This window comes from Lepidochelys kempii, chromosome 16 (genome assembly GCF_965140265.1).
Source record: "Lepidochelys kempii isolate rLepKem1 chromosome 16, rLepKem1.hap2, whole genome shotgun sequence".
Classification (NCBI taxonomy): domain Eukaryota; kingdom Metazoa; phylum Chordata; order Testudines; family Cheloniidae; genus Lepidochelys; species Lepidochelys kempii.
This window is the reverse complement of record NC_133271.1, coordinates 12663418-12680293: the sequence shown is the minus strand read 5'-3', so window position 1 is coordinate 12680293 and position 16876 is coordinate 12663418. Positions and strand designations below refer to the sequence as shown.

Sequence of the window (16876 nt, the reverse complement as noted above, 5' to 3'; positions counted from 1 at the left end):
AAATACAGAAGCTCCTTATCTCTCAGGGCTCACTTGGAGAAACTGATGGCAACCTGGCTTCTACCTGAGATCTAGAATGAATGAATTCAGTGCACATCCAATCTCCCCTATGGGCACGTTATTGACCGTGGCCTGCAAATGGAGCAATGAATATTTTAAGATCCGGGATTGAACTAGTGGGGTGCGGGGGGAACAGGGGGGGTGGGGGGCGAAGAGAGAGAAGAGAAGGTTTGGTGAGGGAGGGCAGAGGAAGTGATAGGAAGGATACTAAAGAAAATGAGAGGTTTCGTTTCACTGAGGTAATATTCTGCCCTTATTTACATCCTGTGCAACCCCACTGACTCCCTCTCCTCCCCACAACATATCAGTAGTAAAGACAAGAATAGACTGAAGGGGCCAAGACTGCCACTTATACCAGCAGTGAATTTGGCCCCATCTCTGCTCACGTTTTAGTGGCTAGACAGACTACTGACTTCCGTGGGGTCACACCAATGTGACTCGTAGGGCAGAATCAGAGTCCTAAATCTGTCACATCCAAAACGAGTGAAAATGAGAAAGCCAAGTTTCTGGGCACCTGGAACCCTTGATTTCCTCATTCAGGGAAGAGTCTAATCTCTCCCTAAGCTTGCTGCAGGTCTGGGAGACCGTTAGTGTGTGGAGGATACTCCAGGCGAGTTCCTCCTTGGATCTATTCCAGGTGTTTACACACACAGCCAAACCTGGCTCCTCTTCGGGGGGGGGGGGGGGGGGTGGAGTTTAAAAAAAAAAGAGTCAGCATTCTCTGGAGTAAAGCTACAAGCTTTATGGTTCTAAACTGGGGCATTTCTTTTCTAGTGGAAGGTCATTTCCGTGCATAAAACAGGTCAGGTGTTTTATACAAGCAAGAACTTAACCTCCCCTATCCAATTAAAATAGTTTACTTTACTACGAACAATCTTTGTGCGTGTGTGTATCTAGCTCCCTCATCATGTGGATTACACATTCTTGTGAAACAGTGCTTCCGGGGTTTGATTAAATAAATGTATGTATTTGCTTTGCATTTTCATTGACAATATCAGTGTAAACCTAGACTCTGTCTTTCTCCACTTGAAAGGGAAGCAATTTCAGACCTACTGTTGTAAATCAAGATTAGGAATAAGGGAGGAGGGGGAATAATAAATAATGGGGAATGGTGATAATCTAATCTTTTCCTTGCCTGAGATCACTCATCTCTCCTTCGTAGTTGGACTCCAGCTTTTTTCCTTACCATAGGCAGAAGGAAATACAATCTATGCTCAGGTTTCAGAGTAACAGCCGTGTTAGTCTGTCTTTGCGAAAAGAAAAGGAGTACTTGTGGCACCTTAGAGACTAACCAATTTATTTGAGCATGAGCTTTCGTGAGCTACAGCGCTCAATGTCTCATACTCTGACAAACGCACCGCATTCACCTCCTTAAAAGTGAACACAACAGCTGGACACAGGGGAAAATTAAAGCAATTTGCTGGCGAGTCTGCTTTGTTTTTGTTTTTTTCCTGAGAAGGAAGAGACTTTCTTGAGTGACAACAATCCCATAGGTCAAGTATAGTGCAGTCAAGAGAAAGGAAATAAAAGAATGGAATGTGGCAGGGGAGCAGGAGGAAAGCAGCCCTAAAGGCTGATCAGTGACTATATCAAGAAGAAGAAAAGCATCCGCTGGTCTCTTGTAGGAAATGACTCTAGTTAAAGGGGAAGGGAAAACCCTCACTGTCTCTTTAAGGCATCCTACGACATGGAAAAATTGTACTTTCAGGGAATCTCCTTGCCAAAAGAACTATAAAATATGTCCTCCTCTCTGCACCCCCCCCATCCCGTGTCTCCTCCCCTGTTTGGTTTTGTTTTGTTTAAAGGGCATTTCCATTTTCTACAGCTTCCTTCAGAGCAAAGATGAATGTTTCAGCGATTATGAGTGTTTATAAACCTTCTACTTTGTCAAAAGTATCCAATTTTATGGCAGCTTCACCGCACTTTAGCACTAAAGCAGAGGGAGGGAGGGGGAAAGAAAAAGAACACAAATCCCTGATGGGCTCATAAGTTTTAAATAAGAAAAGTGCAATACTCCTCATTATTGTCATGATCGGACAGCTTAGCTCAATAACTGGTCTCAGCGCTAAACAATTTCATAGGGCAATTTGACCTTACAATTATGTGTGTTACACTTGTGATTTCGAAGGGGAGAAAAAAAAAATACTAAAAACATCCTCTAGATGCTGTGCCAGTCAAGTACTAGCTGAGTGTTGAGGGGCTGGGAACTTTATGAACTAAATTTGACTACTGAGGCTTCACAATAGCCAAAAGTTCCTTTACAGCTTTTTGGAACCACGTGCTAACCTAGTGTCTAAAAAGGTAACAGCGGAAATAAACGGAAAAGCTAATAAAATCCAAGGAAATCAAATAGGATCCTCACATGCACATCCCCACACAAACAAATTACATATGCATGAATTGTGCACACACACACACACACACTTCCTACAGTTCTATTTTTCCTTATCAAATTAAATTAGAAACGTATAGAAAGTACTCGCCTTCCCATTTGTACATTGATTTAAAAATAAAGAGGCTATTTGGAATAATGCCATCGCTACTGGCAAAAGTTTACTTAACTGTATATATATATGTATACACACACACATACACTTTTAGACAGTTTGTTGAGTTTCTAGTTCATCAAATGTAGAGATATCTCTAATAAACACACAAACGTGTATACATACATCAGTACATGTATATGTATACGGAGGTACACACACACACACGTATATATACACACACACATTTAAACATACGTTCACACATTATACACACGCGCGTGCCTACAGTCGGCTGTTCTGCAGACGTGTGAAATATAAAAGGGATGCTACAAGCACAGGGAACTACCTACCTGCAATGACAGCTGGTGATCTCTGTCCTCCTTCAGCTCTCAGCCACACTTGCAAAGTGAAGGCATCTCTGGGCAGCTCAATATCTGCTTTCAGCCGCAGCTGATCACCTTGTCCACTGAAATAGAGCGCCCTGCTTGGGGTAAGGGAATCCTCTTCGCCCTTTACCTCCCGCTGTTGCCTCCTGCGGGGGACAGGCAGAGGCTCCAGACGAGCAGTGGAACGCCTGCCTCGGGCTAGCCTGGTGGCACAGGTGCCCGGGGCGGTGTAGCGGCTCTGGCGGGTGTGCCTGGTGTCCCTCCTTGCCCTGCGGGAGCGCTCGTCCATCCCACATTCGGGTCCACTGGCTACGGCTGTACAAAGAAGCGCAAGAGGCAGCAGCAAACTCCAGAGCTGCATTTCCAATCTTCCCCCCCCTTCTCCCCTGCAAATCCTCCCGATCTGCCAGCTTTGGGCTCCTCCTTGCCTTGACTTTCTTCTCCTGTTCACCCTTCTTGGGTATTTGCTCTTTTTATAACCCTTCTCAGTTTCTTTTTCTTTTCTTTTTTTCTTCCTTTCTTTCTTTCCTGGTTGTAGATTTTTTTTCCCCTTTTAAAATAAAATAAAACAAAAAAACAAAAACAAAACTCCTCCTGGGTTAAAATGTATTTCTCTGTTCTTCCTACTCTATCTGTCTTCTTCTTCTCTATTCCTCCACAGCTGGAATTCCTCTCTCTCTTCTTTTCTCTGCTGGATTTTGCTCCCTTTATTTTTTTCTTCTTAAAAAAACAAAAAAACAAAAAAACCCAGCTTTCTCCAAGACACAGACCCACTGATTTCCCTCCCCCCCAAAAGATGCTCTAATCTATTTATTTTTGGCTCCTTTATAACATAAGCCACAACCCCCTCCTTCCCCCCCCCAACCTCTCCCCCCTCCCTTCTTCTCTACAAAATGAAAGAAAAGAGAAAAAGCCCCTCAGAAGATGAGTAAACAAGAATATGCTAATCTACTCAAGGGTGCTCCACCTTCCCAATTGAATGATTCCCATTAAAACTGCAGGGATCATGACTAATCAATCAGCTTGAAGGGGCAGATAGCTCCAGAGTCTCAAACACTTTTGCTGATTTCTTCCCCCCCCCCTTCTTCCCTTCTGTTCTTTTCCCTCCCCTCTTTCCTCTTTTATTTATTTTTTTAAAGAGGGCAATTAATGTGAAGGTACCAATGTGATAAAAATCCTGCACCCCTTTCTGCAATCTCCCCAGCTTTCCTCCTCAGTCCAGCCCAAAACACACATTCCTATGTTTTCTCTTGGCAAAAGAGTAAGCTATTTCTCCTCTCAGGCTCCCCTTTGCACTTTGCTGGTAAACCTCATGCTCCTCTGCAGCACATAAAGAGTCTTGAAACTTGATTCTCAGATTTTTTTTAAAAATTGCTTTCTTTCTTTCTCTTTTTCACTCTCTCTCTCTAATTCTTTCTTTCCCTCTTACTATTTTCTTAAAGTTATGCAATCAGCCAGGCTCCCCCTTTTGTGGTCCCCCTCAGTGCAGTTGTGTGCAGCTAATCCAAATGTTGCATCAAAGGTCCCCATCCGATCATCAGGAGCAAAAAGGAGTGAAGCTGTTTGAAGAGCATTTGCTTTCCAGAAGCTGTAGCAGCAGAGCAGGGTTTGCCTTTTGAATGCTCCCAAAGACTCTTGGTTTGGGTTTTTTTTTAAATAATAAAAATTATTAATTTTATTTTTGATTGATTAAAAAAATCCTCTCTCAATTGGCTGATTTTTCAAATCTAAGGAATTCAGCTCCTCTGGTTTCCTTGGCTTAGTTGTAGCCAGGTAAGATTCTGGCTGCTTGCTGGTTTGTGGATCTCTGTTTCTGAGCTGGGACGTTTTTTTCTTTTCTTTTTTTTTTCCCCTCTTTTCTTTTTTTTTTTTAAATATATATATAGTCACTCTTGAAAGATCTCAAAAGCTCCCCCTGATGGCAACAAAAAGGATTTTTCTAAATACTTAAGTGGAAATGAGTTAGCAGTAGTACATTATAAATCCATAGGCTACTATTCCATTCACAAAAAGTATGCTACAGCCTGGTTACCTCCCACTACATTAACTCACAAACCCAACAACTCTCACTAACCTCCCCCAAAATACTAGCCGCCTTGTTCTTCTGCAAACATTTAAAACAGAGTCGCTGCAGTGAAATCTCCAATTATTATGACCTCGTTGCTTCGACATATTATACTACTAGTATAAGAAGAAGTTTCACGATAGATGATTACATCTAGAATACATATGTAAAAAGTAACTAAAATCAATTCTTTCAGTCAGTAACCTAGATGTTTTAAAAATTATTATTAATGTGAATATATGCGAGGATTTTTTGTTTACGTGCTAATTTGCAAATATTCAGGAATATACAATGGGGACCAGAATTTCAGAGGTGCTGGGCATCCAAAGGGTATCATGGAAGTCAGTATGGCACTGCAGATGCTCAGCACTGCTCTAACCAGGTCAAGGGTCTCCCAGGCATTAGCCCGAATTGGGATAATTATCTAAAGGAAAAAAAACAACCAACCAACCAACCAACCACCCTTGTAAGTCTATATCATTTTCCATGCAAGGACCTCAAAATGCAACACAGGTACTTGTGAATTAAGCCTCACAACATCTGTGTATGGCAGATACAGATTAGCAATTACTGATCAAAACACATGCTATGGTATAATCATGCACAAGTACTGCAATACAAGAAATGACAGAAAAAGAAAGGGCACATTCAATTACACGCATACTTTACAGAGAGGATCTGGAGCTGAATCTGAGTACCTTATTAAATTATTATTTATAATCTGGACTGCAGTAGCACCTAGAGGACCTAATAGAGACTAGGGCTCCATTGTGCAAGGTGCTACACAAACCCATACTGAAAGACAGTTCATGTCCCAAAGAGTCTACAACCTAAATAGACAAGATGGATGGTGGGAGGGGAAAACAGAGGTATAAAGAAATGAAATGAACCTGCCCAAGATCACACAGCAGATCAGTGGCTGATCCAGGAATAAAAAACAAGTCCTCCAGATTCCCAACCCAGTGCCCTATCCACTCGGAAAACTCCCACAGACGTCAATGGGAATTTTGCCTGAGTAGGGTCTGCAAGGGCAGTACTTAGTAATAAAAGGCCTAAGTAGAGCTGGTCACACAATTTCCAATGCAATAATTTTCCATCAGAAAATGGTGATTCAATGAAATCAAAACATTTCACATGAACGTATTGATTTCGCTGAAATATTTAGATGAAAAAGTGTCGAAATGTTCCATTTCAAATTCATTGTTTTGATGATTAGATGAAAATATATTATATAAAAGTCCAAATAATAAAGTCAAAACAAACCATTGCAGCATTATCAAAATGAAACCTTTTGTTAAAGTTGTTTCAATATTTCTGAAAAGGAATTTTCATTTGGTGGGAAATTCCAAATTTTAACTTTTTTTTCTAATTTGGAAATTCCAAGTATTTGGAATCTACGACAAAGACTTAAAGAAAATGTAAACAAAAAGTAAGATATAACAAATACGCATGTTCCAGAATTTTTTTTAGAAAAAGCAAATGAGTAAACAACCCATCCAAACCAAACCAAACATCTTAATAGGATTCCCTTAGCCTATGCATCAAATCCTGCTTCCCTTTCTCACAACAAATGAAATTCAACCTTGTGCACATGAACAGCATCAGAGCTGTGCCATACTTGAAAGCTCTGAACTATAATCTGGGCTAGCAATCTCCTAAAAATTGCATTTCTCGTGAGATTTTGGCTGCCAGTTGGGCCAGAATCACCGGAATAGAAAAAGCCTCCTTCCTGAGATTTGGACATTTCCAAATTTGATCCCGGTGGAACCAAGAAATACAGAGGCAGAGCAAAAATGAAAACAATGGCAAAAGAACACTGGGAGTGGGTGAGGCTGATGTGGGCTCATTGCCAATTTTTCAAAAAAGGGATTCTAATTTTTCTTCTTTAACAAGTTGTCCATCTTTACTTAATCTCCATATTATTTGAAAATGAGTGCATGTGACATAAAGTTTACACCCTGCCTTAGTTACCTGCATACAATTCACATCAAAGTTCCATTGTTATGGATCCTTTACTGCCTGTTGCTGTGTATTCAAAATAGTGTATAAATATGCTAACCTAAAACATTAAGCTACTGCTATTATATCCCCGTTTTTACTGGATATTACTAAGTTATGTATGAATACTCCTGTAATGCTTTAAGAATTGGAGAAAAAACAGGCAACTGGTTCAGGTCAAATTTGGTGTAAAACAAGGAAGCATGGAATCCCATCACTTTTTGTTAGGTTCTTAAATTGGACATTAAGAATGGTAGATGAGTTGGAGGGCATGACATTGAGAAACCCTGCTCTAGATCATCCCAACTTCATTGCACCATGACGCACTTCTGACAACAAAAATTACTACATGACCCCAGGAGGAGGGATCAAAACCTGAGCCCACCTGAGCCCCGCCGCCCCAGGCAGGGGGACCAAAGCCAAAGCCCGAGGACTTCAGCCTCGGTTCGGGGTACCTGTAACTTGAACCCCAGCACCCAGGGCTGAAGCCAAAGCCTGAACCCCGCCACCCAGGGCTGAAGCCCTGGGGCTCTGGCCCCAGGCAGTGGGGCTCAGACTTTGGGGCTTCGGCTCCAGCCCGGACCCCAGCAAGTCTAACACCAGCCCTGGTAACCCCATTAAAATGAGGTTGGGCCAACTTTGGGGTCCCAAGCCACAGTTTGAGAACTGCTGATCTAATGGTAAGCTCTTTATCTTATGCACACAACATCATACCACTGGCAGACATGTCTTCATTAATGATGATCTTCTTCATTACTTTGAAAAATAGGTATACTGAATGTGGACTGATAAATGCCAAGACGACAAAGTGGTTGTATCTTGGAGGAGAAACTGTAGATAAATTGTTGAAATGCAGCAGCTGTGACGTCACTGAAGAAGTGAAACCTTGTGCGCGTCTAAGAAGTTTGATCATTATCGATGGTTCCATCACCACGGAGGTTAAAGGAAGACGTGCCTTACCAACAAGTGCTGCGCAGAAGTTGATGGAATTATGGACTGATAAAAATATTAGACTTTGTATCAAAGTGAAAATTTACCAAACCAGTGTGCTAACAGTATTACTCTATGGTCTGGAAGCAGCTTCATTAAATGAAACAGACGTCAGAAGGCTGGAGGCAGTAGAGATGAGAGTTCTTTGGAAGATGGCAGATATAAAGTGGAATTATTTTAAGATGTCAGAAAGAAAGTAGGATGTAAAATCAGGGTACTGAATGGGCTGCAATTTAAAAAAAAAGATTATGATGGTGGAGACACTGTAGAAGACAAATAGATGATAGGATGCCAAAGAAAATGATGCAAACACAAAAAAGGACATTCAGACCTAGAAGCAGATCTCTGAGTAGATGGCAGGACATTGTATACCAGGACATGCCCAGTCTGGGCTTAGTGGCAGAACAAGCCATGGACAGGAATCAATGGCACCACTATACTGCTCCCAGGCTCGGCAGAGATGCTTTGGAATGAGAAGAAGATTCCTGGATAAAAGACTCACCAACTGTAATTTCCTCAGTTACTCCATATACAAATGCACACATGCCGTTTACTTTATATAGCCTCTTGTGAATTTTAAACATGTTGCTTGATCTACAAAACAATTAAGAATTGCAATAAATTACAAAGTTAAAAACTATATTGATCACTTTATAAAGGGGTCAGTCATGGCTGCAAACTTTTACTTTAAACTTCTCTCCTGCAGAAAAGTACATTTCCCTGATATGCTGATCAGCCTGTTTGTTTGGAATTCAGTTACTTTATCCTTCAAATTTCTCTCATGAAATATCACATTTCCAATGATAGTATGTATTCTCTGTTTGTTTTTTCTTCATTACATTCATTAAATAAATTCTACAGTTTTTTGGGAGGTAGAAGGGTGAGTAATAAGTTGAATTCTATTCCATTGTGGTTATAATGAAAAGAAATTTTGATTGCCATAGATTATATAAACGATGGGCCAAATTCTGCCCTTAGTACACCAGTGTAAATCCTGAGCAACTCCAGTAACCTCCAGGAATAGGCCAATCAAAACTGGCAACCCTAGCTGTGGGATTATTCTGCATTTACACTGAAGTAACACAACAGGGGATGATTCTGAAAATCATTTTAAATCAAAGATTCTCCTTTTAGTTTTATGCCACAGCTTTTAGCAATATTCTGTTCAGTATGGACTCAGTAGGTGAAATCCTAGCTCCAATGAAGCCAAAGGTAAAACTACCAAATGACTTCAAGAGGGTCAGGATTTCACTCAATATTTGTCTCCCTTCTGCACGACAAAATACCCGTCAATATCACCTGGACATGTAAAGTCAATTTCTGAAACTCTTCCCTATGAGAGAGCCATCCCTGACAGTTCAGTGAGCTCAATGGGAATATCTGCATACATAACGTGTGATCCCTTTCCCATGGATTTCAGTGCACAGGATGGGGGCCACACTAATCATAACAGGGGTTGCGGAACTGGGCCTTTAAGGAGACTAGGGTATTGGCTTTGAGATGCAGCTTCTGGGATAAAAATGTTGCCCTAAACTTGGGAATTTCCTGCTTCTTTCTGTCCCATAGACAGCTAAAATAAGCTTTAAGAATACTACAGCATTCTACAGTCTTCTTCTTTGTGTTAATCCTACCAAATGGGTCTGCTCTACAAGCCCTCCCCGCTCCAAAGAGCTCTGTTCAATGCCATAAACTACAGCAACGACCTCAAATAACTTTCAAGAGTATGGTGTTTTGGACTTCTATGGTAGGATACAGGTAGTAAGGGCTTTGGCTGGCTGTTTTTAAAGTTGTGTGTACTAGCTGAGGGCAGAAGGCAGACTCAAAAGGGGCTCTTGTTCTGTTGCAAAAGATGTTTGCATTGCTCTGTTCTCTGATAATCTCAAGAGCGACAAAACACCAGCAAATTGTTCCAGAAGGAACCTTGTGTATCCTTTATTTAAAGCCCCAGGCTAACACTGATTCCCATCTAACTAGATCTTATTAGCACTGGGTGGGGACTATCTCAAGCAGGGCTACTGAAACTCATGTTAAAGCTCCAGTTGATAGAATCAAGAAAGGGACACACTGAGGGGAGAGACAAGGTGGGTGAGGTAATATATTTTATTGGATCAATTTCTGTTTGTGAAAGAGACATACTATGCTTTCAAGTTCCATAGAGCTCTTCAGGTCTGTAGAGGAGACATTTTCAAGGCTGTCTAGGGCATACAGACTCCCAGTTGCCGTTCACTTCTACACAGAAGAGAGTATAGAGATCCCCTTAAGGAGCTTTGTATCAGGGGGTAGCCGTGTTAGTCTGTATCTACTCCATCTGATGAAGTGGGTTCTATCCCACAAAAGCTTATGCCCAAATAAATCTTAGTCTTTAAGGTGCCACCGGACTCCTTGTTGTTTTTAAGGAGCTTTAAAAATCCACATTACTCACCCTTACTTTAAAAAAATAATAATGTGGATTTTTAAAGCTCCTTAAGGGGATCGCTATACCCTCTTCTGTGTAGAAGTGAATGGCAACTAAAATAAATAACCTAAAAATCTTTGGGGGCAGATCCTCAGCCAGTTTAAATGATCACAGCTGCATTGACTTCAATGAAGTTATGACACTTTACTCCAGCTGAAGATTTGGCCCCTTTTTAGCGTGTACTGGAGATATAGGACATAACTGGGATTCAGGTGTCAGGGCTCTATTCCCATCTTGCCTATTAAGTCACTGAAGTCACAATCACTTTATACCTCACTTCCTCCTTTCATTTAACAAGGATAATAATATTCACGTACCTAAAAGTGTGTTCAGTGTAGGGTGACCAGCTAGCAAGTGGGAAAAATTGAGGCACTTTTTTCTGGAGGGGGAGAGGGGTATAGTGGTGTATATAAGACAAAGCCCCTAATATTGGGATGGTCTCAATAATACTGGGACATCCGGTCACCCTAGTTAGTGAATTACCTGACTGTTGGCACAGAGATTTGAGATCCTCAGATGGAATTTGCTACCAAAAGTGCTACATATTAATCACGATGATCACCCCCACCCCCCTTTTGTCTAATAAAGAATTTCCAGATTGCATGAAGACATCGTAACATGTATATCACTTTAAGAAGTAGGCTAAAGGCAGCAGACTAAACAAGTGGACTACATTCCGGGGTGAACTAACTGGATATCTGGTATTCCAGAACAAAACTGAGATGAAGTCCCAAATTGTCTCATCAGAAGATTTTAAAATCTACAGGATGTCTGGCTTCAGGTCAAATGCTGAGGAAAGAAATCTGGTAAATGACTACTCTGCCTGCAAAATCTGTTTATCTGATCATTAGGATAACATGGGCTACTACTGCAAGTTTCTGGGGTGGGGGCAGTGGGCAGGGAAGATGTCCAACTGTCCATGAACAAAAATGAAAGATGACAAAAATGTGTTCTTCGTCCCTGGACTATTAGATTATTTGTTTTTTGACTTTCACAAGGAGGACTATCACATGGCAGCTGCTTTACTCATCAATATTCATACTCACTCTGTACGGACTACTTTGTGAGCAGCCTCCTTGCTTTCCTCCAAAGACTGCAAGACTCTTAAGGCCTGGTTTCCAGAGGTGTTGAGCACCTGCAGCCCCTCCTGGAGTCAGTGGGAGCTGTGGAGATGCTATACCTTTGAAAATGTGGCCCAGGATGTGCAAAGTATGCAGCTTCCCAATACGGAGATAAAGGCTGTCTCAGATTGGGGAAAAATACCTTTATGCTAAACCAAAGAGCAACTCCTTATTAGCCAGCACTGGGCAGCCAAACAACTGCAAGACGGAAAAGACAGGGGGCTTTTTTTTATTACACAAGGGTCCCCTGTCTTTGTAAATATATTAGTAGATATGTTTAATCCAAATGGGCTTGTAGCCATAACACAAAACACAGCACTACAGTTGCTGTTAATTAGCAACTCCCCCCACCCCAGGCCCCCCTGCCTTTTGGCAGTCTCAGCAGAGAGGTCAAGGACTGAATGGGCTATGGAGACTGAACTCTTTTCTTAGCCCTAGTAATGTTTTCTCTACAATATAGATAAAGCACAGTGGTGCGGGGGAGTGGGGGAAAATTATACGGCCTCTACTGATTCTGTACCTGTTCTGTGGATACATGGAAGACATCAGTCTCCAGGGCTGTCAATCCAGCAACTTTCTCCAGCCATAATTCATTTAAAAAAGAAAACAGAAAGAATGGTATGTTACTGACAGTCGTTCTGGAGGGGATACTGGGAGCCTAGGGCGGCAGAGAAGTTGGGTTGCCTTCGCGCCGAGATTCTGGTGGCTGGCTCAGGACAGCATGGCATTGACAGCTGTTCTGGAGGGGAGCTGTGTGTCCGGGAGATGGGGAAGCAAGGAGTGGTGCTCCGCGTACCACTCGCTCGGTGCTCCTGAAGGCTGAGTCAGTACGGTATGGCATGACAGTAGAAGAGCTGAGTGAACTGGTCTGAAAGCCGGAAGCAAGGTGCTATGCTGGTTAATGCGTGTGCATGAGGTGATGAGGGTAGGGTCAGAGATGGATAGAAATGTACTCTGGAGTACTTGGCTCCAGAATAACCTGGAAAATTCAAAAGCCACCTGGAGAGGCCTTTAGATCAGGTCAGGCCAGGGCATATTATGCCATCTATCAGGTCCCAGGACTTTCACAAATGAGTCAAACACACCCAAGTATTTTTTTCCCAGAATCAATTTTCTAGTCTGAATGGTGATGCTGATAGGATCAAAGGGGAAAACCTGTCTTGTCTTGCTGCTGATGAAGATAATCAAGTAAGTGATAAACAAACTGATCAGGAGAAAGACACTATTTCAATAGAATGAAAGCCAAGAGAGAGAGCTCAGGAGAAAGGCCTCACTCTGCTCCTCAGAAATTCCCTTACTTCTTTCACTCAAATGGCATTTGAAAAACGCAACTGCAATGTCCCATACACACGAGATATGGGCCCAAACTGAACTCCCTGATCCAGACTGCCCCAACTTTCACAATCAGATCTGAACTTAGCAATTGCCCCTATTTCTACAGTGCAAGGGGCTAAATCAATGCCCTGGATCTAAACACCCCAAACGTTAGTAAAGTTCAGATCCTGATCCAAACTTTGTGGCTTGGGTCCATCTACAACAAACCAATGGGTAGATTAAACTTACATTCTCCCACATGCTCCTAACGCCTGCCCCAGACCGATTTGTCCTCCAATCCCAGCCCCATTCCCCCCAGGACAGATACCTTCATAGCTTTCCTGATTAACTCCTGTCTTCTTCCCACCGATGAGCCCTTAATCTTCCCCCTAAGTGAGGCAGGTAGTGCCGCCCACCGCAGTAGCAGCTGGCTGGCAGCACTCAGCTATCAACCCTTCACTGCACCTGGTTCTCTGATTGTGGGGCTTCAGCTGACCCCCAGGACCCTGCCAGGAATGATAACTAATGGCCACTCCACAACAACTGAAGAAATGGATGAAAATGAAAGGTAGGTCACTCTGCATAGGTAAGTCAATCCCTACTGAATGGGCAAGCAACATAATGGAGCTGATAAAAGGCATACATTTCAGAATCTCTATCTTGTCTGCATGGGGAATTCATGGGAAAGTTAGTGCAAAATAGCGAGGATGTAAATGTAAAGTGCAGTAGCTATTCCACCCTTACTTCCTGTGTGGACATTCTTATTCGGCACTAGCATATGGGGTGCTAGTTCAGAATAGCTCGTCCAGTCTTGCCCCATGTAGATAAGCCCTTGGGTACTCATATTGCCCCCATCACCAGTGGTGCATTAGCCACTGGGCCAACAGGACCTGTGCCCATGGGCCTTGGCACCCTGACCCTCTCTGCCTGCCTGCTGCTCCTGGCAGGGGGCGGGGCTCAGGGGCTTGCCCCACTCTGCTGGCTTGTCCCGCTCCACTTGCCTGTCCTGCATGCCTCCGCGCCCTGATCCTATTTCCCTGGCAGAAGTGCGGGGTGGGTGGACGGGCCCTCACTTTCTCTGGCACAGGGCCCCACAAAACTGTAATCCACCTCTGACCATACCACTGTATGTAAGTGCCTCATAATTTGTAGTGTATTTAACCTCCAAGCCCTCTGTGAAATAGGGCAATGCTATTATCCCCATTGTACTGATGGGGAACTGAGGCACAGAGAGGCTAAATGACTTGCCTAAGGCCTGTGAAGGAGTAGGGAGTTGAATCCAGGTCTCTTCAGTCCTAGGCAGGTGCTACAATCACTAGCCATCTTGCCTCTTGCCACCCCAAAGCACTACTGATATGGCAAAGAGGGCAAATTACAAATGGCCATTGGACCCCTTCAACCATTTCCTGATTGGTTCCTTGGGTTCAAAAGAAGGGTTGGGGAAAGGGGAGTGGAAGGAGCATATAATCCTGTACTAACCTCTGCCAATCAGAGCGTTGCATAAATCCTGGTCTTATCTAGTCACACGGTTCTGGAAATGCTGGGATGGCAAAGGAAGACACTCATCTGCAGTGATCTGTCTGTATGGCACAAGGTGGTTTTTTCATACTCCTGTCTGCCAGATATAACATGGAGGTAGGTCCACCCATCACTGCTCCCTTTCAGTAATATGCTTTGCTTCAGCTCCTGAGAGTGTTTCCCATCCCCTTTACATCAGAACATACAACCATGCTAGAGCCCCTCCTCCTTGCCTCCCCTCGCCCCCCCCCCCCCCCACCACACACGTGAGGCTTTGCTCCTTTTTCTTCCCTAGCATTACACTGTCAGGATGTGCAGAAATTAATTGATTTGTGAAAGGAAGTTGCAGGCAGAATTATATGAAATCAAAACATTCCAGTCATTCCTCCCAAGCTTCTGAGTGCAATAGAGATTCCTCAAATATGGTAAGAAAACAAAACAAAACAAACAAACAAACAAAGGAAAAAATAGAAGATGGGCAGACAAAGGAAAAGAAGACAAAAACCACAACAAACATCAAATAAACCTGAGGCCAGCCCTAGCTAAAAAATGGAGGGGTTGGGGGGGTTCTGTTAGAAACTTGGCATTGATGACTTTCTGTGATATGTCACTGCATGAAATGAATACAATTTCGTAAGCTTATAGGAAACGATTGCCATATGTGAGGCTGATGGCAAACTGCCCTTTTCCCGCCACCCCCTATTGCTTTAATCACTAAAGCTGAGATTAAATAAGTGCAATCCTTCTCCATCTATCTTAATGTGTAAATACATCATGGACCAAGGTGTACCACTGGTCACAAACCAGTGGCAGCTCTAGGTCAAAATTTTAAGGGAGGCATATCCCTCATTCACTGCCCATGAAATTAAGGGCACTTTTGAAAATACCCGTTTATCCTCTGCTGTGCTTACCTGGTTCTTTAGGGAAGTGTAGGAGCCCTCACTGATGTCCTGGTGTGATACAGGACACTGCCAAGTCTGGAGCCCTGGTCACACCCTTGGTTAGAATATGGGGGATGTTACATGGACACCTATGAGTGTCACTCTGACTTGGGTTCTCTAAATGGGCTGCAGAAAACTTGCCGCCTCCAACCCGAAATGAGGCAGGCAACTGCAGTTCCATTAGAAGCACCTATTAAATCTCCCTCCTTCAGAATCTGATCCAAAGCCCATTGAACTCAAGAGAAATCTTTCCTTCAACTTCATGGGCTTTGTATTATCCCCTAAGTCTTTATGTAGTTTGAACTATGATAGAAGTGCCTCATCTAATGTATGATTTCATCCTCCAGGGAACGACCAAGATTATTAGGCTTATCTGATGACTTCTGATTACCTTATGTGAAGTGATGTGCATGTGGCAGTCCCAATCCTCACGTTTGAGCATTCGTGTCACAAGGCCACCAGAACTGCTACCCATTGGCTTCCTTGTTGAGACTGACACAGAGGCTGAGGACTGAATGGGGGTTCAGGGGCAGCCTATCCAATTCTCTCACTCCCTGAAGGTGGTGACTGCAGGTGAGGGTGGGTTCACCTGGATAGGGTGGAACATGTTGAAGGCTTGTATTGATACTGCTCATGCTGAAGCTTGTTACACAGAGTTCCACCACCTTTCTCCATCCACCATCTATCACCAGCACTAAACTCACTATAAGATTTTTTTTTAAGTAGAATTAAAAGAAGAAAGATTATTAGGCTTCAATGTTAATTTACTTTGAATTGTGTCCTATATTTTGGGACTCTGCTTCCTGATTCCATTGTGGTATTTCTTATTAAAACTGATCTTTGCAAGGGCACCAAGTTAAAAAAGAAGAAGAAGAAAAAAAAAAAAAAAGCACATTCTCCTGGTTTGTTTATGTTGGGTCACACAGTAAAACCAGGTTTTGTTTTTCTTTTAATTTCGTGCTTTAAGAAGAAACACATTGTTGGAATCACGAGGCTAGGACCTACAGTATGGTACAACTTTCAAGGTACCCTAGGCCAATTCCCCTCCTGCCCCCCCATTCCAGTCTCCCTTTAATTATCCTTGTGATGAGTTTTCCTGTTCTCAGCTAACAAGTAACAGACCACGTCAGAAACACATTCCACACCCCCATTATTGGGAAGCGTTTTTCTTCTTTCCTCTAAGAACAAAAATAAGAGGTCAGTTTTCAATAAATTCAGAAATGGCAGCTTTGAAAAATCTTAGCCTGCATCTGGGGGATTTTGATACTCAATTCACATTCAATTTAATGGGAACTGGGTGTCCACATCTCAGCTATGATTCTTACAAAAATCCCAGTTGATCTGTGGATGCACATAATGGCGCAGATCTAAACCCCTCCTTCTGCTCCCCCTACCCCCCTCCAAATGAACCCCTAGGACAGGATTTTGAGGCAGCTGACAGATACTATAGGCACAGCATTTATAGCCTTGCAAGAGTTACTGCTATAGGGAGTTATTAAGAGGTATTTGGTGATTAAGAGCCCTGGTTAGATGAGAACT

General features: G+C 42.8%; 1 protein-coding gene across 4 annotated transcripts in view; it reads right to left on the bottom strand.

Moving 5' to 3' along the window:
* The window catches only part of PAPPA (pappalysin 1), a 228109-nt gene extending 213661 nt beyond the window's left edge, over positions 1–14448 (bottom strand). For 3 of the 4 annotated variants that reach the window (XM_073313936.1, XM_073313935.1, XM_073313938.1), the window contains exon 1: positions 2900–3696. In XM_073313936.1, the coding sequence (XP_073170037.1) occupies positions 2900–3296 (397 nt within the window). In that variant the 5' untranslated portion in view covers positions 3297–3696. Of the gene's footprint in view, positions 1–2899; positions 3697–14357 lie in introns of those variants that run through there. The other variant, XM_073313934.1, reaches the window with a different exon arrangement.
* Positions 14449–16876: the final 2428 nt, after the last annotated feature.